The sequence below is a fragment of the Manis pentadactyla genome, chromosome 10 (genome assembly GCF_030020395.1).
Source record: "Manis pentadactyla isolate mManPen7 chromosome 10, mManPen7.hap1, whole genome shotgun sequence".
NCBI lineage: Eukaryota > Metazoa > Chordata > Mammalia > Pholidota > Manidae > Manis > Manis pentadactyla.
In genome coordinates, this window is record NC_080028.1 from 86,370,242 (window position 1) to 86,395,264 (window position 25,023).

At 39.4% G+C, this 25,023-nt stretch overlaps 1 protein-coding gene and 1 long non-coding RNA gene across 4 annotated transcripts in view; one reads left to right on the top strand and one right to left on the bottom strand.

The window, feature by feature from the left end:
- ZNF713 (zinc finger protein 713) overlaps positions 1 to 25,023 on the top strand; it is a 75,623-nt gene that overhangs the window by 37,082 nt on the left and 13,518 nt on the right. Inside the window, exons 2-3 of one of the 3 annotated variants that reach the window (XM_057487185.1) lie at positions 6,821 to 6,909; positions 22,954 to 23,065. Coding sequence is in view for 1 of the 3 variants with exons in the window: in XM_057487183.1 (XP_057343166.1) it covers positions 6,821 to 6,909 (89 nt within the window). In the remaining 2 variants the exon portion in view is untranslated. Of the gene's footprint in view, positions 1 to 6,820; positions 6,910 to 22,953; positions 23,066 to 24,331; positions 24,451 to 25,023 lie in introns of those variants that run through there. The other 2 variants (XM_057487183.1, XM_057487184.1) reach the window with 2 other exon arrangements.
- On the bottom strand, positions 21,242 to 23,997 carry LOC130679155 (uncharacterized). Its single transcript, XR_008992178.1, has 3 exons — positions 23,898 to 23,997; positions 23,059 to 23,176; positions 21,242 to 21,566 (listed from the first exon to the last, which is right to left on the bottom strand). It is a non-coding gene; the product is annotated as an uncharacterized LOC130679155 (long non-coding RNA).

The following is a 25,023-nucleotide window of genomic DNA, read 5'->3' on the forward strand; positions in this document are numbered from 1 at the left end:
GGGGGGAGGGGCGCTCGGGTCCCGCCGGGCCGGGGCTTGTATCTTACCCCTTTCACCAGTCGCTGGGTTCTCGCTGGTGTAGCTGCAGTCTGGCCACTGTCCTGCATCTTCTGGTCTCTCTTTTAGGGCTAGTTGTGTTTGTTGTATTTTCAAAAGTATATATGTTTTTGGGAGGAGATTCCCACTGTCCTACTCACGCCGCCATGTTGGCTCCGCCTCCTGTTGGGGTTTTTTGACGATCATCTTCTGGCATGAGTCTTCCCGAGAGTGCAGATGTTGGAAGTTCTTTTTCATATCGTATCTTAGTTCATTTTCGGGGTAGCCCAATTAGGATTGATCCTCTGTATAAACACAAACAGACCCTTTGCCTACACTTTTATATGCCCTTTATACCCTTGTGTAGAACTCGTTGGAGGTTACCACACAGGAACTGCCCTTTTTTTTTTTTTTGCTTTGTTTTTGGTATCACTAATCTACACTTACATGACGAATATTATGTTTACTAGGCTCTTCCCAATACCAGGTCTCCCCTATAAACCCCTTTATAGTCACTGTCCATCAGCATAGCAAAATGTTGTAGAATCACTACTTGCCTTCTCTGTGTTGTACAGCCCTCCCTTTTCTCCTACCCCCCCATGCATGTTAATCTTAATACCCCCCTACTTCTCCCCCCCTTATCCCTCCCTAACCACCCATCCTCCCCAGTCCCTTTCCCTTTGGTACCTGTTAGTCCATTCTTGAGCTCTGTGATTCTGCTGCTGTTTTGTTCCTTCAGTTTTACCTTTGTTCTTATATTCCACAGATGAAGGAAATCATTTGGTATTTCTCTTTCTCCGCTTGGCTTGTTTCACTGAGCATAATACCCTCCGGCTCCATCCATGTTGCTGCAAATGATTGGATTTGCCCTTTTCTTATGGCTGAGTAGAATTCCATTGTGTATATGTACCACATCTTCTTTATCCATTCATCTATTGATGGACATTTAGGTTGCTTCCAATTCTTGGCTATTGTAAATAGTGCTGCAATAAACATAGGGGTGCATCTGTCTTTCTCAAACTTGATTGCTGCATTCTTAGGGTAAATTCCTAGGAGTGCAATTCCTGGGTCAAATGGTAAGTCTGTTTTGAGCATTTTGATGTACCTCCATACTGCTTTCCACAATGGTTGAACAAGTTTACATTCCCACCAGCAGTGTAGGAGGGTTCCCCTTTCTCCACAGCCTCGCCAACATTTGTTGTTGTTTGTCTTTTGGATGGCAGCCATCCTTACTGGTGTGAGGTGATACCTCATTGTAGTTTTAATTTGCATTTCTCTGATAATTAGCGATGTGGAGCATCTTTTCATGTGTCTGTTGGCCATCTCTATTTCTTTTTTGGAGAACTGTCTGTTCAGTTCCTCTGCCCATTTTTTAATTGGGTTATTTGTTTTTTCTTTGCTGAGGCATGTGAGCTCCTTATATATTCTGGACGTCAAGCCTTTATCGGATGTGTCATTTTCAAATATATTCTCCCATACTGTAGGGATCCTTCTTGTTCTATTGATGGTGTCTTTTGCTGTACAGAAGCTTTTCAGCTTAATATAGTCCCACTTACTCATTTTTGCTGTTGTTTTCCTTGCCTGGGGAGATATGTTCAAGAAGAGGTCACTCATGTTTATGTCTAAGAGGTTTTTGCCTATGTTTTCTTCCAAGAGTTTAATGGTTTCATGGCTTACATTCAGGTCTTTGATCCATTTTGAGTTTACTTTTGTGTAAGGGGTTAGACAATGGTCCAGTTTCATTCTCCTACATGTAGCTGTCCAGTTTTGCCAGCACCACCTGTTGAAGAGACTGTCATTTCGCCATTGTATGTCCATGGCTCCTTTATCAAATATTAATTGACCATATATGTCTGGGTTAATGTCTGGATTCTCTAGTCTGTTCCATTGGTCTGTGGCTCTGCTCTTGTGCCAGTACCAAATTGTCTTGATTACTATTGCTTTATAGTAGAGCTTGAAGTTGGGGAGTGAGATCCCCCCTACTTTATTCTTCTTTCTCAGGATTGCTTTGGCTATTCGGGGTCTTTGGTGTTTCCATATGAATTTTTGAATTATTTGTTCCAGTTCATTGAAGAATGTTGCTGGTAGTTTCATAGGGATTGCATCAAATCTGTATATTGCTTTGGGCAGGATGGCCATTTTGACGATATTAATTCTTCCTAGCCATGAGCATGGGATGAGTTTCCATCTGTTAGTGTCCCCTTTAATTTCTCTTAAGAGTGACTTGTAGTTTTCAGAATATAAGTCTTTCACTTCTTTGGTTAGGTTTATTCCTAGGTATTTTATTTTTTTTGATGCAATTGTGAATGGGGTTGTTTTCCTGATTTCTCTTTCTGTTGGTTCATTGTTGGTATATAGGAAAGCCACAGATTTCTGTGTGTTGATTTTGTATCCTGCAAGTTTGCTGTATTCCGATATCAGTTCTAGTAGTTTTGGGGTGGAGTCTTAAGGGTTTTTTATGTACAGTATCATGTCATCTGCAAATAGTGACAGTTTGACTTCTTCTTTGCCAATCTGGATTCCTTGTATTTCTTTGTTTTGTCTGATTGCCGTGGCTAGGACCTCCAGCACCATGTGAAATAACAGTGGAGAGAGTGGGCATCCCTGTCTAGTTCCTGATATCAGAGGAAATGCTTTCAGCTTCTCGCTGTTCAATATAATATTGGCTGTGGGTTTATCATAGATGGCCTTTATTATGTTGAGGTACTTGCCCTCTATTCCCATTTTGCTTAGAGTTTTTAACATAAATGGATGTTGAACTTTGTCAAATGCTGTTTCAGCATCTATGGAGATGATCATGTGGTTTTTGTCTTTCTTTTTGTTGATGTGGTGGATGATGCTGATAGACTTTCGAATGTTGTACCATCGTTGCATCCCTGGGATGAATCCCACTTGGTCATGGTGTATGATCCTTTTGATGTATTTTTGAATTCGGTTTGCTAATATTTTGTTGGGTATTTTTGCATCTACGTTCATCAGGGATATTGGTCTGTAGTTTTCTTTTTTGGTGGGGTCTTTGCCTGGTTTTGGTATTAGGGTGATGTTAGCTTCATAGAATGAGTTTGGGAGTATCCACTCCTCCTCTATTTTTTGGAAAACTTTAAGGAGAATGGGTATTATGTCTTCCCTGTATGTCTGATAAAATTCCGAGGTAAATCCATCTGGTCCAGGGGTTTTGTTCTTTGGTAGTTTTTTGATTACCGCTTCAATTTCGTTGCTGGTAATTGGTCTGTTTAGATTTTCTGTTTCTTTCTGGGTCAATCTTGGAAGGTTGTATTTTTCTAGGAAGTTGTCCATTTCTCCTAGGTTTCCCAGCTTGTTAGCATATAGGTTTTCATAGTATTCTCTAATAATTCTGTGTATTTCTGTGGGGTCCGTCGTGATTTTTCCTTTCTCATTTCTGATACTGTTGATTTGTGTTGACTCTCTTTTCTTCTTAATAAGTCTGGCTAGAGGCTTATCTATTTTGTTTATTTTCTCGAAGAACCAGCTCTTGGTTTCATTGATTTTTGCTATTGTTTTATTCTTCTCAATTTTATTTATTTCTTCTCTGATCTTTATTATGTCCCTCCTTCTGCTGACCTTAGGCCTCATCTGCTCTTCTTTTCCCAAATTCGATAATTGTGACATTAGACCATTCATTTGGGATTGCTCTTCCTTTTTAAAATATGCTTGGATTGCTATATTCTTTCCTCTTAAGACTGCTTTTGCTGTGTCCCACAGAAGTTGGGGCTTAGTGTTGTTGTTGTCATTTGTTTCCATATATTGCTGGATCTCCATTTTGATTTGGTCATTGATCCATTGATTATTTCAGAGCGTGTTGTTAAGCCTCCATGTGTTTGTGAGCCTCTTTGCTTTCTTTGTACAGTTTATTTCTAGTTTTATGCCTTTGTGGTCTGAAAAGTTGGTTGGTAGGATTTCAATCTTTTGGAATTTTCTGAGGCTCTTTTTGTGGCCTAGTTTGTGCTCTATTCTGGAGAATTTTCCATGTGCACTTGAGAAGAATGTATATCCCGCTGCTTTTGGATGTAGAGTTCTATAGATGTCTATTAGGTCCATCTGCTCTACTGTGTTGTTCAGTGCTTCCGTGTCCTTACTTATTTTCTGCCCAGTGGATCTATCCTTTGGGGTGAGTGGTGTGTTGAAGTCTCCTAGAATGAATGCATTGCAGTCTATATCCCCCTTTAGTTCTGTTAGTATTTGTTTCACATATGCTGTTGCTCCTGTGTTGGGTGCATATATATTTAGAATGGTTATATCCTCTTGTTGGACTGAGCCCTTTATCATTATGTAGTGTCCTTCTTTATCTCTTGTTTCTTTCTTTGTTTTGAAGTCTATTTTGTCTGATATTAGTACTGCAACCCCTGCTTTCTTCTCACTGTTGTTTGCTTGAAATATGTTTTTCCATCCCTTGACTTTTAGTCTGTACATGTCTTTGGGTTTGAGGTGAGTTTCTTGTAAGCAGCATATAGATGGGTCTTGCTTTTTTATCCATTCTGTTACTCTGTGTCTTTTGATTGGTCCATTCAACCCATTAACATTTAGGGTGACTATTGAAAGATATGTACTTTTTGCCATTGCAGGCTTTAAATTCATGGTTACCAAAGGTTCAAGGTTAGCCTCTTTAGTATCTTCCTGCCTAACTTAGCTCGCTTATTGAGCTGTTACATACACTGTCTGGAGATTCTTTTCTTCTCTCCCTTCTTGTTCCTCCTCCTTGATTCTTCATATGTTGGGTGTTTTGTGCTGTGCTCTTTCTAGGAGTGCTCCCATCTAGAGCAGTCCCTGTAAGATGTTCTGTAGAGGTTGTTTGTGGAAAGCAAATTCCCTCAGCTTTTGTTTGTCTGGGAATTGTTTAATCCCACCGTCATATTTGAATGATAGTTGTGCTGGATACAGTATCCTTGGTTCAAGGCCCTTCTGTTTCATTGTATTAAATATCTCATGCCATTCTCTTCTGGCCTGTAGGTTTTCTGTTGAGAAATCTGACGTTAGCCTGATGGGTTTCCCTTTATAGTTGACCTTTTTCTCTCTAGCTGCCTTTAACACTCTTTCCTTGTCCTTGATCTTTGCCATTTTAATTATTATGTGTCTTGGTGTTGCCCTTCTTGGATCCTTTCTGTTGGGGGTTCTGTGTATTTCCGTGGTCTGTTCGATTACTTCCTCCCCCAGTGTGGGGAAGTTTTCAGCAATTATTTCTTCTAAGATACTTTCCATCTCTTTTCCTCTCTCTTCTTCTTCTGGGACCCCTATAATACGGATATTGTTCCTTTTGGATTGGTCACACAGTTCTCTTAATATTGTTTCATTCCTGGAGATCCTTTTGTCTCTCTCTATGTCAGCTTCTATGTGTTCCTGTTCTCTGATTTCAATTCCATCAATGGCCTCTTGCATTCTATCCATTCTGCTTATAAACCCTTCCAGAGTTTGTTTCATTTCTGCGATCTCCTTTCTGGCATCTGTGATCTCCTTCCGGACTTCATCCCATTTCTCTTGCGTATTTCTCTGCATCTCTGTCAGCATGTTTATGATTCTTATTTTGAATTCTTTTTCAGGAAGACTGGTTAGGTCTGTCTCCTTCTCTGGTGTTGTCCCTGTGATCTTTGTCTGCCTGTAGCTTTGCCTTTTCATGGTGATAGGAATAGTCTGCAGAACTGGGACGAGTGACGGCTGGAAGGACTTCCTTTCTTGTTGGTTTGTGGCCCTCCTCTCCTGGGAGAACAGCGACCTCTAGTGGCTTGTGCTGCGCAGCTGCGCGCAGACAGGGTTTCTGCTTCCTGCCTGACTGCTATGGAGTTAATCTCCGCTGTTGCTGTGGGCGTGGCCTAGCTCTGGCAGCTACTCCAAAATGGTGGAGTCACGTTGGAGCAGGAGCTGCTGGGAGGCTATTAATCTCCGTAAGGGGCCTCCCTGCTCCCTGTAGCCCAGGGGTTAGGATGCCCAGAGATCCCGGATTCCCTACCTCTGGATTAAGTGACCCGCCCTGCCACTTTAAGACTTCCAAAATCACCCGCCAAAACAAAACAATGACCACCAAAAAAAAAAAAGAAAAAAAATTTTTTTAATTAAAAAAAAAAGTTTTTAATTAAAAAAAAAAAAAAAAGGTGGTCGTTCGTTTTTCTTTATTCTCCGGTGCCAGCGTCAGGCCTCTCCTCACCGGTCTTTCTGCCCTGTTTCCCTAATATTGGGGTCCCTATCCCTTTAAGACTTCCAGAAAGCGCTCGCCAAAACAAAACAGCAAAAAAGCAAAAAAAAAAATGGTCGCGCGCTTTTCTTATGTCCTCTGTCGCCCAGCCTCCAGTGTCTGCTCACTGTTCTTGCTGCCCTTTTTTCCTAGTATTTAGCGCCCTGCCCTCTGGCCCGGATGGCTAGGGCTGGGTGTTCGGCAGTCCTGGGCTCCGTCTCCCTCCCGCTCTGCCTGCTCTTCTCCCGCCGGGAGCTGGGGGGAGCGGGGGTGCTTGGCTCCCGCCGGGCCGGGGTTTGTATCTTACCCCCTTCGCGAGGCGCTGGGTTCTCTCAGGTGCGGATGTGGTCTGGATATTGTCCTGTGTCCTCTGGTCTTTATTCTAGGAAGGGTTGTCTTTGTTATATTTTCATAGATATATGTTGTTTTGGGAGGAGATTTCCGCTGCTCTACTCACGCCGCCATCTTCCACCCCTCTAAGCTTATATCTTAAACAGTTTCTCTCTAAACTGTCATCCTAGCACAAAGCAAAAGCTCCAAGAGTTAGGTTCACCCTTAATGTTATGTATCAACAAGATGCTTCTGCTCTCTTTTTCCCAGTTATGCCTTCTCAGAATGCTGTACTTCCCTGGAAAGGGAACACGGAGGAGAAGGAAACAAATGATGGATCACAGATGGTTAGGTTCCAGGTAAGTTTAGTTTTATTTTCCTCTGAAATGCTATTACAGTTCTCAGAATGTGAGCACTTTATTTTCCAGTCCTTAGCAGAGCTAAATCCCAAAACTCCAGAGCCCTTGGGACTCTTTTTTTTTATTAAAAAAATGTTTTTTAAATTTTGGAATCATTAATGTACAATTACATGAGCAACATTATGGTTACTAGACTCCCCCATTATGAACTCCCCACCACATACCCCATTACAGTCACTGTCCATTAGCATAGTAAGATGCTATAGAATCACTACTTGTCTTTGTGTTGTACTGCCTTCCCCATGGCCCCCTATATTATGTGTGCTAATTGTAATGCCCCTTTTTCCCCCTTATCGCTCCCTTCCCACCCATCCTCTCCAGTCCCTTTCCCTTTGGTTACTGTTAGTCCATTCTTGGGTTCTGTGAGTCTGCTGCTGTTTTGTTCCTTCAGTTTTTTTCTTTCTTCTTATACTCCACAGATGAGTGAAATCATTTGATACTTGTCTTTCTCTGCCTGGCTTATTTCACTGAGCATAATACCCTCTGGCTCCATCCATGTTGTTGCAAATGGTAGGATTTGTTTTCTTCTTATGGCTGAATAATATTCCATTCTGTATATGTACTACATCTTCTTTATCCATTCATCTACTGATGCTTCCATATCTTGGCTTTGTAAATACTGCTGTGATAAACATAGGGGTGCATATGTCTTTTTCAAACTGGGCTGCTGCATTTGTAGGGTAAATTCCTAGGAGTGGAATTCCTGGATCAAATGGTATTTCTGTTTTGAGATTCTTGAGGAACCTCCATACTGCTTTCCACAATGGTTGAACTAATTTACATTCCCACCAGCAGTGTAGGAGGGATCCCCTTTCTCCACAACCTCACCAACATTTGTTGTTGTTTGTCTTTTGGATGGTGGCCATCCTAACTGGTGTGAGATGATATGTCATTGTGGTTTTAATTTGCATTTCTCTGATGATTAGCGATGTAGAGCATCTTTTCATGTGCCTGTTGGCCATCTGAATTTCTTCTTTGGAGAAATGTCTGTTCAGATCCTCTGCCAATTTTTAATTGGATTATTTGCTTGTTTGTTTGTTGAGGTGGTGAGTTCTTTATATATTTTGGATGTCAACCTTCTATCAGATATGTCATTTATGAATATATTCTCCCATACTGTAGGATGTCTTTTTGTTCTACTGATGGTGTACTTTGCTGTACAGAAGCTTTTTAGTTCGATATAGACCCACTTCATTTTTGCTTTTGTTTCCCTTGCCCGGGAGATATATTCATGAAGAAGTTGCTCATGTTTATATTCAAGGGAGTTTCACCTATATTTTCTTCTAAGAGTTTTATGGTTTCATGACTTACATTCAGGCCTTTGATCCATTTTGCGTTTACTTTGTGTATGGGGTTAGACAATAATCCAGTTTCATTCTCTTACATGTAGCTGTCCAGTTTTGCCAACACCAGTTGTTGAAGAGGCTCTCATTTCTCCACTGTGTATCCACGGCTCCTTTATTGTATATTAATTGACCATATATGCTTAGGTTAATATTTGGACTATCTATTCTTTTCCACTGGTCTATGGGTCTGCTCTTGTGACAGTACCAAATTGTCTTGATTACTGTGGTTTTGTAGTAGAACTTGAAGTTGGGAAGCGAGATCCTGCTTTATTCTTTCTTCTCAGAATTGCATTGGCTGTTCAGGGACTTTGTTGGTTCCACATGAATTTTAGAACTATTTGTTCCAGTTTGTTGAAGAATGCTGTTGGTATTTTGATAGGGATTGCATTGAATCTGTAGATTGCTTTAGGCAGGATGGCTATTTTGACAAAATTAATTCTTTCTACCCAAGAGCATGAGATGAAGTTCCATTTATTAGTGTCCTCTTTAATTTCTCTTAAGAGTGTCTTGTAGTTTTCAGGGTATAGGTCTTTTACTTCCTTGGTTAGGTTTATTCCTAGGTATTTTATTCTTTTTGATGCAATTGTAAATGGAATTGTTTTCCTGATTTCTCTTTCTGCTAGTTCATCATTAGTGTATAGGAATGCAGCAGATTTCTGTGTATTAATTTTGTATCCTGCAACTTTGCTGAATTCAGATACTAGTTCTAGTAGTTTTGGAGTGGATTCTTTAGGGTTTGTTATGTACAATGTCATGTCATCTGCAAACAGTGACAGTTTGGCTTCTTCCTTACCAATCTGGATGCCTTTTATTTCTTTGTGTTGTCTGATTGCCGTGGCTAGGACCTCCAGTACTATATTAAATAAAAGTGGGGAGAGTGCTCATCCTTGTCTTGTTCCCAATCTTAGGAGAAAAGCTTTCAGCTTCTTGCTGTTTAAGTATGATGTTGGCTGTGGGTTTGTCATATGTGGCCTTCATTATGTTGAGGTAGTTGCCTGTGATACCCATTTTTTTGAGAGTTTTTATCATGAATGGATGTTGGATTTTGTTGAATGCTTTTTCAGCATCTATGAAGATGATCACATGGTCTTCCTTCTTTTTGTTGATGTGGTGGATGATGTTGGTGGATTTTCGAATGTTGTACCATCCTTGCATCCATGAGATGAATCCCACTTGATCATGGTTTATGATCCTCTTGATATATTTCTGAATTTAGTTTGCTACTATTTTGTTGAGTATTTTTGCATGTATGTTCATCAGGGATGTTGGTCTGTAGTTTTCTTTTTTGTGGTGTCTTTGCCTGGTTTTGGTATTACAGTGATGCTAGCTTCATAGAATGAGTTTGGAAGTGTTCACTCCTCTTCTACTTTTTGGAAAACTTTAAGGATCATGGGTATTATGTCTTCTCTAAATGTCTTATAAAATTCAGCGGTGAATCTATCTGGTATGGGGGTTTTGTTCTTGGGTAGTTTTTTGATTACCGATTCAGTTTCGTTGCTGGTAATTGGTCTGCTTAGAAATTGGTCTGTTTAGATTTTATGTTTCTTCCTTGGTCAGTCTTGGAAGGTTGTATTTTTCTAGAAAGTTGTCCATTTCTTCTAGGTTATCCAGTTTGTTAGCATATAGATTTTCATAGTATTCTCTAATAATTCTTTGTATTTCTGTGGTGTTCGTAGTAATTTTTACTTTCTCATTTCTGATTCTGTCTATGTGTGTAGATTCTCTTTTTCTCTTAATAAGTCTGACTAGGGGTTTATCTTTGTTGTTTGCTCTTGGGACTCTTGTGACAGATGATAATCTAGGATGCTTCCTGTATCTAATATAGCCCTTTATTGCTCTTTTCTCCTTCTAGCATTTTTACCCTATCATGGACTCATGTCCTTGCTAGATGTTGTAAAGGAAACAAAGGAAACCATAGACTATCATTTAATCACCCTTCACTTAAGTAGCTCACCAGAATGTAAGCCATACTTGTCATTTCTCTGGCATAATTCAATATGCCTGAGGACATCTGCTACCACAAGTTAATGTTTATCAGTAATCCATTGCATCTCTTCAAAAACCTGTTCGAGCCTGTTATTACAAATCTATAATTGGGTTAAGTATTATATAAACTAATGAGGTATTACTAATAAATAAGGAATTGTTTCTGTGAAAACTAGTTGAATGTACTGGAAAGACTTAATAAATGCCAGTTAGGTTTTTTTTTAAAAAAGAAACTGTCAAGTGTGAGCAAAATCGTAAAACACTGAAGGTAAATCATAAAAATCTCAGGGGATTCTATACCTGTATTATTTCTCAAGTGTTCAGAGAAGGGAGAGATCTAATTGAGGTTGGAGGGATGAGGAAATAGTTAATGAAGAAGGTGGAGTTTGAATTTGTGCTGATATTGGGTAGGGTTAAAAGAGTAGAGAAGACAGGACCATTCTAGGCAGGAAATAAAACTTGAGCAACAGCAGGACAAAGAGACTGTCATCTGAGGCTGAGCATTTATTTGGTACATTAGTGGTTTAGGATCTTTGGGTTGCAAGGAATAGATTCATTCGGTTTACTCTTTAATTTCAAAGTTCCTCACAGGAATAGAAAGGCACTGAGAACATACCTTAATTTAAAAATATTGTATTAAAAATGCTAACCAATATTTGAGCTTTCAGCAAGTCATAATCTTTTTGCTGGTGAAGGGTCTTGTCTCAGTGTTGATGGCTGCTGACTGATGAGGGTGGTGGTTGCTGAAGGTTTAAGTGGTTATGGAAATTTCTTAAAATAAGGTGACAATGAAGTTTGCCACATCAGTTGACTCTTCTTTTCACAAAGGATTTCTCTGTAGCATGAGGTGCTATTTGATAGCATCCTACCCATGGTAGAACGTCTTTCAAAATTGTAGTCAGTCCTCTCAAAATCCTGCTGTTGCCTTATCAATTAAGTTTGTCATCTTCTAAATCCTTTGTTTTCATTTCAATCTTCATAGCGTCTTCACCAAGAGTAGATTCCATCTCCAGAAACCACTTTTCTTGCTCATCAATAAGAAAAAACTCCTATCCATTCAGGTTTTATCATGAGATTGCAGCAATTCAGTCACATCTTTAGGCTCCATTTCTAGTTCTCTTGTATTACCACCACATGTACAGTTACTTTCTCCACTGAAGACATCTCAACTGAGACATCTAACTGAGACCCCTCAAAGTCATCCATGAGGGCTGAAATCAAGCTCTTCCAAACTCCTTTTAATATTGATAAAATTTGACCTCTTCCCATGAATCATGAATGTTCTTAACGGCATCTAGAATAGTAAATCCTTTCCTGGAGGTCTTTTATTTACTTTGCCCAGTTGCATCAGAGGAATCACTATCTGTGGTAGCTATAGCCTTATGAGATGTATTTCTTATAAATAATAAGACTTTAAAGTAAAAATTACTCCTTTGATGCAAGGGCTTCAGAATGGATGCTGTGTTAGCAGGCATGAAAACATTTATCTCATTGAATGTCTCCACCAGAGCTCTTGGGTGACCAAGTACGTTTTTCAATAAATGGTAATATTTTGAAAAGAGTCTATTTTTCTGAGCAGAAGATCTCAACAGTGGGCTTAAAATATTCAGTAAGCCATGTTATAAACAGATGTACTGTCATCCAGGCTTTGTTACTGCATTTGTACAGCACAGGCAGAGTAGATTTTGCATAATTACGGACTCTAATCTTTTCAGAATGGTCAATGAACATGGGCTTCAGCTTAAAGTCACAAGCTACATTAACCCCTAACAAGAGAGTCAGGCTGTCCTTTGAAGCATTGAAGCTAGGCATTGACTTCCTTTTTCTAGCTATCGAATCTCAAATGGCATGTTCTTCCAATATAAGGCTATTTATTCTACACTGATAATCTGTTCTTTAGTGTAGCCACCTTCTTAGCTACATCTTTGGATTAACTGCTGCAGTTTGCCACTTCACCTTTACCTTTATATTATGGAGACAGCTTTTTTCTTTAAACCTCATGAGCGAACCTCTGCTAGCTTCATACTTTACTTCTGCAGTTCCCTCATCTCTCTCAGTCTTCAAAGAATTTAAGAGATTTTGGGCCTTGCTCTGCATTAGGCTTTGGCTTAAGGGAATGTTGTGGCTGGTTTGATCTATCCACATCACTAAAACTTTCTCCATATCAGCAACAAAACTATTGTGCTTTCTTATTACTCCTGTGTTCACTGGTGTAGCACTTTTAATTTCCTTCAAGAACTCCTTTGCATTCACAGCTCTGCTAACTGGGGCAAGAGGCCTGCCTTTCAGCTTTTCTGAGCTTTTGGCATGCCTTCCTCACTAAACTTAATCATTTCTTACTTTTGCTATAAAGTGGCACATATATGACTCCTTTTGCTTGAACACTTGAAGGCTATTGTAGTTATTAATTGGCCTAATTTCAATCTTATTGCATCTCAGGGAATAGGGAAGACTAAGAAGAGGGAGAGAAGCAAGGGAACGGCCAGTCAGTGAAACAGAACAGACACATCATTTATCAATTAAATTCATCATTTTATATGGGCACAGTTTGTGCTGTAGTAACATTAAGAATCACTAATCACAGACATAGTAGATTTAATAATAAAGAGTAAAAGTTTGAAATATTGCAAGAATTACCAAAGTGTTACACAGAAACATAAACTGATCGAATTCTGTTGGAAAAATGATACCAATAATAGTCACTTGACACAGCATTGCTACAAACCTTTAGCTTGCAAAGAAAAATTTGCAAAGCATTATAAAGTGAAATGTAATAAAATAAGCCTGTACATAAAGAATTCATACAACTCAGTAATAATAACAAAACAATCTGGTTAAAAAATATGGCAGAGGATACCATAAGGGAAGATGGCGCCATGAGTAGAGCAGCAGAAATCTCCTCCCAAAACAACATATATCTATGAAAATATAAAAAAGACAACCCTTCCTAGAATAAAGACCAGAGGACACAGGACAATATCCAGACCACATCTGCACCTGAGAGAACCCAGCGCCTCGAGAAGGGGGTAAGATACAAGCCCTGGCCAAGCGGGAGCCGAGCGCCCCTCCCCCCAGCTCCCTGCGGGAGAAGACTAGGCAGAGCGGGAGGGAGACAGAGCCCAGGACTGCCGAACACCCAGCCCCAGCCATCCGGGCCAGAGTACAAGGCCCTCGATACTAGGAAAACAGGGCAGCAAGAACAGTGAGCGGGCACTGAAGGCCGGGTGCCGGAGGACATAAGAAAAGCGTGCGACCATTTTCTTTTTTTTTTTGCTTTTTTGCTGTTTTGTTTTGGCGAGCGCTTTTTGGAAGTCTTAAAGGGATAGGGACCCCAATACTAGGGAAACAGGGCAGCAAGACCGGTGAGCAGAGACCTGAGGCTGGCACTGGAGAATAAAGAAAAACGAGCGACCACCTTTTTTTTTTTAATTAAAAAACCTTTTTTTTTTTTTTGGTGGGTGTTGTTTTGTTTTGGCGGGTGCTTTTTGGAAGTCTTAAAGGGGCAGGGCGGGACACTTAATCCAGAGGTAGGGAATTCGGGGATCTCTGGGCACCCTAACCCCTGGGCTGCAGGGAGCACGGAGGCCCCTTACGGAGATAAATAGCCTCCCAGCCACTCCTGCTCCAACGCGACTCCACCACTTTGGAGTAGCTGCCCAAGCCAGGCCACCCCCACAGCAACAGCGGAGATTAACTCCATAGCAGCCGGGCAGTAAGCAGAAACCCTGTCTGCATGCAGCTGCGCAGCACAAGCCACTAGAGGTCGCTGTTCTCCCAGGAGAGGAGGGCCACAAACCAACAAGAAGTCCTTCCAGCCGGCACTTGTCCCAGCTCTGCAAACTATTCCTATAACCATGAAAAGGCAAAGCTACAGGCAGACAAAGATCACAGAGACAACACCAGAGAAGGAGACAGACCTAACCAGTCTCCCTGACAAAGAATTCAAAGTAAGAATCATAAACATGCTGACAGAGATGCAGAGAAATACGCAAGAGAAATGGGATGAAGTCTGGAGGGAGATCACAGATGCCAGAAAGGAGATCGCAGAAATGAAACAAACTCCGGAACGGTTTATAAGCAGAATGGATAGAATGCAAGAGGCCATTGATGGAATTGAAATCAGAGAACAGGAACGCATAGAAGCTGACATAGAGAGAGACAAAAGGATCTCCAGGAATGAAACAATATTAAGAGAACTGTGTGACCAATCCAAAAGGAACAATATCCGTATTATAGGGGTACCAGAAGAAGAAGAGAGTGGAAAAGAGATGGAAAGTATCTTAGAAGAAATAATTGCTGAAAACTTCCCCACACTGGGGGAGGAAGTAATCGAACAGACCACGGAAATACACAGAACCCCCAACAGAAAGGATCCAAGAAGGGCAACACCAAGACACATAATAATTAAAATGGCAAAGATCAAGGACAATGAAAGAGTGTTAAAGGCAGCTAGAGAGAAAAAGGTCAACTATAAAGGGAAACCCATCAGGCTAACGTCAGATTTCTCAACAGAAAACCTACAGGCCAGAAGAGAATGGCATGATATATTTAATACAATGAAACAGAAGGGCCTTGAACCAAGGATACTGTATCCAGCACGACGATCATTCAAATATGACGGTGGGATTAAACAATTCCCAGACAAACAAAAGCTGAGGGAATTTGCTTTCCACATACCACCTCTACAGGACATCTTACAGGGACTGCTGTAGATGGGAGCACTCCTAGAAAGAGCACAGCACAAAACACCCAACATATGAAGAATCAAGGAGGAGGAACAAGAAGGAAGAGAAGAAAAGAATCTCCAGACAGTGTATATAACAGCTCAATAAGCGAGCTAAGTTAGGCAGGAAGATACTAAAGAGGCTAACCTTGAACCTTTGGTAACCACGAATTTAAAGCCTGCAATGGCAATAAGTACATATCTTTCAATAGTCACCCTAAATGTTAATGGGTTGAATGCACCAATCAAAAGACACAGAGTAACAGAATGGATAAAAAAGCAAGACCCATCTATATGCTGCTTACAAGAAACTCACCTCAAACCCAAAGACATGTACAGACTAAAAGTCAAGGGATGGAAAAACATATTTCAAGCAAACAACAGTGAGAAGAAAGCAGGGGTTGCAGTACTAATATCAGACAAAATAGACTTCAAAACAAAGAAAGTAACAAGAGATAAAGAAGGACACTACATAATGATAAAGGGCTCAGTCCAACAAGAGGATATAACCATTCTAAATATATATGCACCCAACACAGGAGCAACAGCATATGTGAAACAAATACTAACAGAACTAAAGGGGGATATAGACTGCAATGCATTCATTCTAGGAGACTTCAACACACCACTCACCCCAAAGGATAGATCCACTGGGCAGAAAATAAGTAAGGACACGGAAGCACTGAACAACACAGTAGAGCAGATGGACCTAATAGACATCTATAGAACTCTACATCCTAAAGCAGCGGGATATACATTCTTCTCAAGTGCACATGGAACATTCTCCAGAATAGAGCACATACTAGGCCACAAAAAGAGCCTCAGAAAATTCCAAAAGATTGAAATCCTACCAACCAACTTTTCAGACCACAAAGGCATAAAACTAGAAATAAACTGTACAAAGAAAGCAAAGAGGCTCACAAACACATGGAGGCTTAACAACACGCTTCGAAATAATCAATGGATCAATGACAAAATCAAAATGGAGATCCAGCAATATATGGAAACAAATGACAACAACAACACTAAGCCCCAACTTCTGTGGGACACAGCAAAAGCAGTCTTAAGAGGAAAGAATATAGCAATCCAAGCATATTTTAAAAAGGAAGAGCAATCCCAAATGAATGGTCTAATGTCACAATTATCGAATTTGGGAAAAGAAGAGCAGATGAGGCCTAAGGTCAGCAGAAGGAGGGACATAATAAAGATCAGAGAAGAAATAAATAAAATTGAGAAGAATAAAACAATAGCAAAAATCAATGAAACCAAGAGCTGGTTCTTCGAGAAAATAAACAAAATAGATAAGCCTCTAGCCAGACTTATTAAGAAGAAAAGAGAGTCAACACAAATCAACAGTATCAGAAATGAGAAAGGAAAAATCACGACGGACCCCACAGAAATACACAGAATTATTAGAGAATACTATGAAAACCTATATGCTAACAAGCTGGGAAACCTAGGAGAAATGGACAACTTCCTAGAAAAATACAACCTTCCAAGATTGACCCAGAAAGAAACAGAAAATCTAAACAGACCAATTACCAGCAACGAAATTGAAGCGATAATCAAAAAACTACCAAAGAACAAAACCCCTGGACCAGATGGATTTACCTCGGAATTTTATCAGACATACAGGGAAGACATAATACCCATTCTCCTTAAAGTTTTCCAAAAAATAGAGGAGGAGTGGATACTCCCAAACTCATTCTATGAAGCTAACATCACCCTAATACCAAAACCAGGCAAAGACCCCACCAATAAAGAAAACTACAGACCAATATCCCTGATGAACGTAGATGCAAAAATACTCAACAAAATATTAGCAAACCGAATTCAAAAATACATCAAAAGGATCATACACCATGACCAAGTGGGATTCATCCCAGGGATGCAACGATGGTACAACATTCGAAAGTCTATCAGCATCATCCACCACATCAACAAAAAGAAAGACAAAAACCACATGATCATCTCCATAGATGCTGAAACAGCATTTGACAAAGTTCAACATCCATTCATGATAAAAACTCTCAGCAAAAAGCAAAATGGGAATAGAGGGCAAGTACCTCAACATAATAAAGGCCATCTATGATAAACCCACAGCCAACATTATATTGAACAGCGAGAAGCTGAAAGCATTTCCTCTGATATCAGGAACTAGACAGGGATGCCCACTCTCTCCACTGTTATTTCACATGGTGCTGGAGGTCCTAGCCACGGCAATCAGACAAAACAAAGAAATACAAGGAATCCAGATTGGTAAATAAGAAGTTAAACTGTCACTATTTGCAGATGACATGATACTGTACATAAAAAACCCTTAAGACTCCACCCCAAAACTACTAGAACTGATATCGGAATACAGCAAAGTTGCAGAATACAGAAATCTGTGGCTTTCCTATATACTAACAATGAACCAACAGAAAGAGAAATCAGGAAAACAACTCCATTCACAATTGCACCAAAAAAAAAAAATACCTAGGAATAAACCTAACCAAAGAAGTGAAAGACTTATACTCTGAAAACTACAAGTCACTCTTAAGAGAAATTAAAGGGGACACTAACAGATGGAAACTCATCCCATGCTCGTGGCTAGGAAGAATTAATATCGTCAAAATGGCCATCCTGCCCAAAGCAATATACAGATTTGATGCAATCCCTATGAAACTACCAGCAACATTCTTCAATGAACTGGAACAAATAATTCAAAAATTCATATGGAAACACCAAAGACCCCGAATAGCCAAAGCAATCCTGAGAAAGAAGAATAAAGTTGGGGGGTTCTCACTCCCCAACTTCAAGCTCTACTATAAAGCCATAGTAATCAAGACAATTTGGTACTGGCACAAGAGCAGAGCCACAGACCAATGGAACAGACTAGAGAATCCAGACATTAACCCAGACATATATGGTCAATTAATATTTGATAAAGGAGCCATGGACATACAATGGCGAAATGACAGTCTCTTCAACAGGTGGTGCTGGCAAAACTGGACACCTACATGTAGGAGAATGAAACTGGACCATTGTCTAACCCCATACACAAAAGTAAACTCAAAATGGATCAAAGACCTGAATGTAAGTCATGAAACCATTAAACTCTTTGAAGAAAACATAGGCAAAAGCCTCTTAGATATAAACAGGAGTGACCTCTTCTTGAACATATCTCCTTGGGTAAGGAAAACAACAGCAAAAATGAGTAAGTAGGACTATATTAAGCTGAAAAGCTTCTGTACAGCAAAAGACACCATCAATAGAACAAAAAGGATCCCTACAGTATGGGAGAATATATTTGAAAATGACACATCCGATAAAGGCTTGACGTCCAGAATATATAAAGAGCTCACACGCCTCAACAAACAAAAAACAAATAACCCAATTAAAAAATGGGCAGAGGAAGTGAACAGAAAGTTCTCCAAAAAAGAAATAGAGATGGCCAACAGACACATGAAAAGATGCTCCACATCGCTAATTATCAGAGAAATGCAAATTAAAACTACAATGAGGTATCACCTCACACCAGTAAGGATGGCTGCCATCCAAAAGACAAACAACAACAAATGTTGGCGAGGCTGTGGAGAAAGGGGAACCCTCCTACACTGCTGGTGGGAATGTAAACTTGTTCAACCATTGTGGAAAGCAGTATGGAGGTACATCAAAATGCTCAAAACAGACTTACCATTTGACCCAGGAATTGCACTCCTAGGAATTTACCCTAAGAATGCAGCAATCAAGTATGAGAAAGATCAGTGCACCCCTATGTTTATTGCAGCACTATTTACAATAGCCAAGAATTGGAAGCAACCTAAATGTCCATCGAGATGAATGGATAAAGAAGAAGTGGTACATATACACAATGGAATACTACTCAGCCATAAGAAAAGGGCAAATCCAATTATTTGCAGCAACATGGATGGAGCCGGAGGGTATTATGCTCAGTGAAACAAGCCAAGCGGAGAAAGAGAAATACCAAATGATTTCCCTCATCTGTGGAATATAAGAACAAAGGAAAAACTGAAGGAACAAAACAGCAGCAGAATCACAGAACTCAAGAATGGACTAACAGGTACCAAAGGGAAATTGACTGGGGAGGATGGGTGGGTAGGGAGGGATAAGGGGGTGGGGAGAAGTAGGGGGTATTAAGATTAACATGCATGGGGGATAGGAGAAAAGGGAGGGCTGTACAACACAGAGAAGGCAAGTAGTGATTCTACAACATTTTGCTATGCTGATGGACAGTGACTGTAAAGGGGTTTATAGGGGAGACCTGGTATAGGGGAGAGCCTAGTAAACATAATATTCGTCATGTAAGTGTAGATTAGTGATACCAAAAAAAAAAAAAAAAAAGGGCAGTTCCTGTGTGGTAACCTCCAATGAGTTCTACACAAGGGTATAAAGGGCATATAAAAGTGTAGGCAAAGGGTCTGTTTGCGTTTATACAGAAGATCAAAGCCTAATTTGGCTACCCCAAAAATGAACTAAGATACGATATGAAAGAGAACTTCCAACATCAGCACTCTCTGGAAGACTCATGCCAGAAGATGATCATCAAAAAACCCCAACAAAGATCCACGCACTGCTACAGCTGTAGATGCACTCATCCCACCAGCTCCTGGACTTGCCATGGGAATGAAGGAGATATCTAAGCTGGCCTGTGCATACAGTAAAACAACAAATTTGACTGGATTTATACTGTTGGAACTCAACCAAGAATTAGGAGAAGTGCAAATTATAGCGCTTCAAAATCTTACAACTACAGACTATTTACTGTTAAAAGAACATAAGGGATGTGAACATTCCCCAGGAATGGGTTGTTTTAATTTGTCTGATTTCTCTCAGACTGTTCAAGTTCAGTTGGACAATATCCACCATATCATAGATAAGTTTTCAGAAATGACTAAAGTGCCTAACTGGTTTTCTTGGTTTCACTGGAGATGGCTGGTAATTACAGATATGCTTTGGTTATGTAACTATACTCCTATTATGTTAATGTGTGTGCGCAATTTAAGTAGTAGCTTGAAACCTGTACATGCTGAAGTTACTCTACAAGAATATAGGTCAAAGAAATAATCAATCTTCCCATGTTTTCTTCCGCCTGCTACTTCTATAGCTTTTCTTCTTCCTTCCTAAGTACAACCCTTAAATAGAATTCGTGCCTCATATCAAATTTACCGAGTATCATAATTCTTCCAAGTGGTAAAGATACCTCAAGACAAATGCTGGGCATAGAAGCTACAGGGCATAAATATGCAAAGAAATAAAAAGCGCACCATTTCAAACAATAAGGCTTCTCTCTCACTTACCAACTTAACATTTCCCTGTATGGCCCCGGAAGATGACTGGTTAGCCAGAGACGGGTAAGATTCCTCAAGGGAGGAACAACCTAAGACAGGCACAGTTGCAGGGGGGTCATCAGGTGAGAAAATGGGGATCAATAGAGGTGAGGCTTAGAACCTCACCCCCCCGTTCTGAGAGAAATCTTCTGCATACGTGGATGTTTTATTGCCCTTGTCTAGCTTGGATTAACACATAGTCTACAGGCACACACCTGATCATCTACATTTGCTCTCTTACAACACTAAACTATGTTTTCTACCTTTATCTTGTATCTATCTACCACTTCAGCATTTTATTAAAAATAATAATAATAAAGAGAGAAATGTGGTATACACATATAAATCAAGTATAAAAACTAAATGAGTATTCATATTTGAACTGACTGTTTATAGTTCATAATGCATGAGCAAAACTGAAAGCTTCTGTGATGACTGCCCTTGTACTGTTCACCATGTAACTTATTCACTATGTAAGAATTTGTTCTCCATGTAAGAACTAGTTCGTTATGCCTCAGAAGATTGGAGACTGACGAAAATTAGGCTTGGGGTGGATTAACGATTGTGCATTGAGCATTGCCTCCCCTATAGAGAATTTTATTGTCGTTAACAACCATTTGATCAATAAATATGAGAGATGCCCTCACAAAAAAAAAAAAAAGGACATACTTCCAATGTTAAAATAAATAAGTAACCAGGATGTAATGTATAGCATAAAGAATATAGTCAAGATATTGTAACAGCTTGGTAGGGTGATAGCTGGAACCTAGAATTATGTATAGAAATGTTTTATCACTGTGTTGTACACTTGAATCTAATGTAGTGTAATACTGTGCGTCAACTACCCTTCAATAAAAAATAATTATCTAAAAAAAAACAAAAAATATGGCAGAGGATGTTAACAAACATTTTTCCAGCAAAGACACACTGATGTCCAGCAGGCTCATGAAAGATGTTCATCTTTTCATCACTAATCATCAGGGAAGTGCAAATCATAACCATAATGAGATATCATCTCACACCTGTTAGAACGGCTATTATCAAAAAGAAAAATAACAAGTGCTGGCAAGAATGAGGAGAAAATGGAGCCCTCATGCCCTGTGGGAATGAAAATTGTTGCAGCTGCAGTGGAAAACAGTATGGAAGTTCCTCCAAAACTTAAAAACAGAACTACCATACAATCCAGCAATTCCATTTCTGGGTGTTTATCTGAAGGAAATGAAAACACTAATTCAAGAAAATATATACACCACTATGTTCACTGTATCATTATTTGCGATATCCAAGATATGGAAACAACCTAAATGTCCATCAGTAGATGAATGGATAAAGGAATGTGGTTTATATATACAATAGAATTCTACTCAACTATAAAAAAGAATGAAACCTTGCCACTTGTGACAACATGGATAGACCTAGAGGGTATTATGCTAAGTGAAATAGTCCAGGCAGAGAAGGACACATACCATATGATTTCACTTACATCTGGAATCTAAAGAACAAAATAACAAACAAAATTCATAGAGAAACAGATTGGTAGTTGCCAGAAGGGAGAGGGGTGGGGGATGGGCAAAATGGGTGAAGGCGATGAAGAGGTACAAACTTCCAGTTATAAAATAAATAAGTAATGTACAGCATGGAGCCTATAGTCAATAATATTGTATTGCAAATTCGAAAGTTGTTAAGAGAATAAATCTTAAAAGTTCTCATCACAAGAAAAAAATGTGACTTTGTATGGTGACAGGTGGCAAATAATATGGTGATCTTTTTGCAATGTATACAAATGTCAAATCATTATGTTGTACACCTGAAACTAATATAATGTATCTTGATTATACCTCAATTTAAAAAAATAGAATTCCTTCATTACCTTCACTGAGGAAAGACTTTCTCAATTACAGCTAAAGATTCAGAAGCTATCAAAGAAAAGATTGTTGCATTCAACTCCTTAAAAGTACCAAAAAATCTGTATGACAAATGGAAACTATAAGCAAACTAAAAAGACATGTCAAATAGAGAAATATATTTTGCTACTCAAATTACAATGGACTAATGTTTATAATACATAAGGCTCTTACCTAAATCAGTAAGAGATTAGGAGCCCAATAGAAAAATGTACAAATATCATAAAAAGATAATTCACAGGAAAGAAAATACAGATGAATCTTAAACACAGGAAAAACGTTCACCTATACTCATAAAAAGAGAAAATTTAAATTAAAACTAGAGAAAACTTGGTATTTTATCACCAAGCTTCATACTTGCCACAAGTTTGATATTTTCCACAAGCTTGATAATGTACTCTCTTGGCAAAGCTTCAGGGAACAGGCTCTTTCTTACACTGCTGGTGTGGTGTGTGGCAAATTGCATTTTCAGAAAAATGGTCAAAATCTCTCCCATCTGAAACACTTTATGACTTTATGTCACTTTCAATATGACTTTGACACTCAAGACATTGAGGTCTATATTTCCTACACTGAATCTGGGCAAGCCTGTTTGTTACCTGTGAAAGTAAAGCGATGTGACTATCCAGGCAAGTTATAAAAAGCAGTAAGACTTCCACCTCATTTTCATGAGATGCTTTCTCTAAACCCAGGTACTTTGCCAGGAAGAAACCCAAATAGCCCAGGGAGAAGCCATCTTGGAGAGAGTAACCAAGGTTTCTAACTGAGCTCTTAGCTGAAAGCTAGCACAAACTTACCAGCCATGTGAGTAAGCCATCTTCAAGTGTATTCTCCAATCTAAAGTCTAGCCCTCCCAGCTGATGCCACATAGATCAGAGGCATTCTGTCCCCATGAGTCTTGTCCAAATTGCAAATCTGTGAGCAAAATAAATGATAGTTGCTGTATTAAACCCACAAATTTGGGAGTGATTTATTATGCAGCAACAGATAACTGTTATGGATTTTAGTACCTGCAAGTGGGGTGCTGCCAAAACAAAAACCTAGAGCATATGGCATTAGCTTTGGAACAGAACCAATTAAAAAGTAGGAAGAAGATGGAAAAGAAAAGACTAACAAGTAACATCATAAGGGACCTCAAGGAGAATTAGTATAGGCTTGAAGGACCTTTGTCCAGGCTTAGAGGTAGTAAGGAAAACATGAGCTAAAGAAAAGGAGACCCAAGAACAACAAATGTTGGGCAATGTTACCTTCAGTAACAAGGAAAATGGGAAATATGCTTAATGAACTCAATGATCTATCTAAGTAGATTTTCAGACAAAAGATTGATATTGCCAACCGGTGGCTTCTGGCTACCTAAAGTAAAATGTAGAGGAAAAAGATAAATTATAAAGAAACCGGGAATTACTCAGCTTGAAAATAAAACTGTTTCTCATTCAGAGCTCTCAACACGTGCCCACTTCAGCTACATTTTAGAATTGCAGTGGACTACTGTTTACTTGAATTGGAAGTGTCCCTAGTGGTTATTTCTATGCCTTTCATACCATTGTAAGTTTGTGTAGGTTAGAGGGTGGGGCCAAATAACTATTCTTAAGTTCAAAGGTCATTGTATAGGGAGAGAGTCTTCAAGGAACCATACCTGGGAAACTACACTCCAAGATCCTCATCTGCATTTGGGTCTGATTTTGATGACAAGATCTTGGACTTCAAGCCAGTGTCACAATGGGATGAAACTTAAGGATCTTGGAGAAGAAGATAAGTGTATTTGCATGTGGGAGGGATGTGAGTTTTTGTTCAAAAAGTAGACTGTGGCAGAGTGTATTTTCCCAAAATGGCACAATTTCTACCATCCCAGAGGCTCTTCTTATAAGGTGACTTAAATACTCTTTCCATCAAAAGATAAGGGACTATTTCCCTCTTACATCTGGGCAGTCTTGTGGCATGCTGGAAGTGAGCTATGCAACTGCTGAGGCTGGGAAATAAAAAGGTTCTCTTGGGAATTTTGCCCTTGTGATCCAGCCCCCATGCCATGAAAAAGCCCAAGGATCCTGTGGAAAGGCCCTCTGGAGGGAAGTGAGGACTCTGGCTGACCACCAATAGCACCAACTTGCCATCCATATGAGTGAGCCATCTTAAAAGTGAATTTCACGGCCCAAAGTTGAGCCACTTGGCTGAAACCAAATGGAACAAAGGTGAGCTAGTCACACTGAGTCCTGCCCACATTACAGATTTTGCGAACAAAATAAATGTTTAGAGCCACTAAATTTGGGATGTTTTGTTAGCAGCGATAGATTAATGTTATAGAATGTAAATTGATACAATCCCTGTAGAGATCAATTTGACAATATGTATCAAAATTACAGATTTATATACTCTTACCAGACATCCCATCTTAGGGAGTTGATTCTACAGATAGACTTGTACACAGTTGTGAAATAATATACATATAAAATAATTGCAGCATTATTTATAATAGCAAAAGAGAAGAAAGCAACTAAAATGTCTGTAATGGACTAGTTAAATAAATTGTGCAACATTCACACAATAGAATGTTATGCAGCTATAAACAAAAGTGAGGAAGATATCTATGAACTGATATGGAAGGATTTCCAGGATAAACTCATCTGTGAAAAAAGTAATATCCAAAACAGTATCTATAGTATACTGTTTTGTGTAATAAAGAGGAAATAAAAACATACGTATAAATATATCTGTTCATTTGAACAAAAAGAGACACCACTTGGAAAGATGATACTCAGTCTACT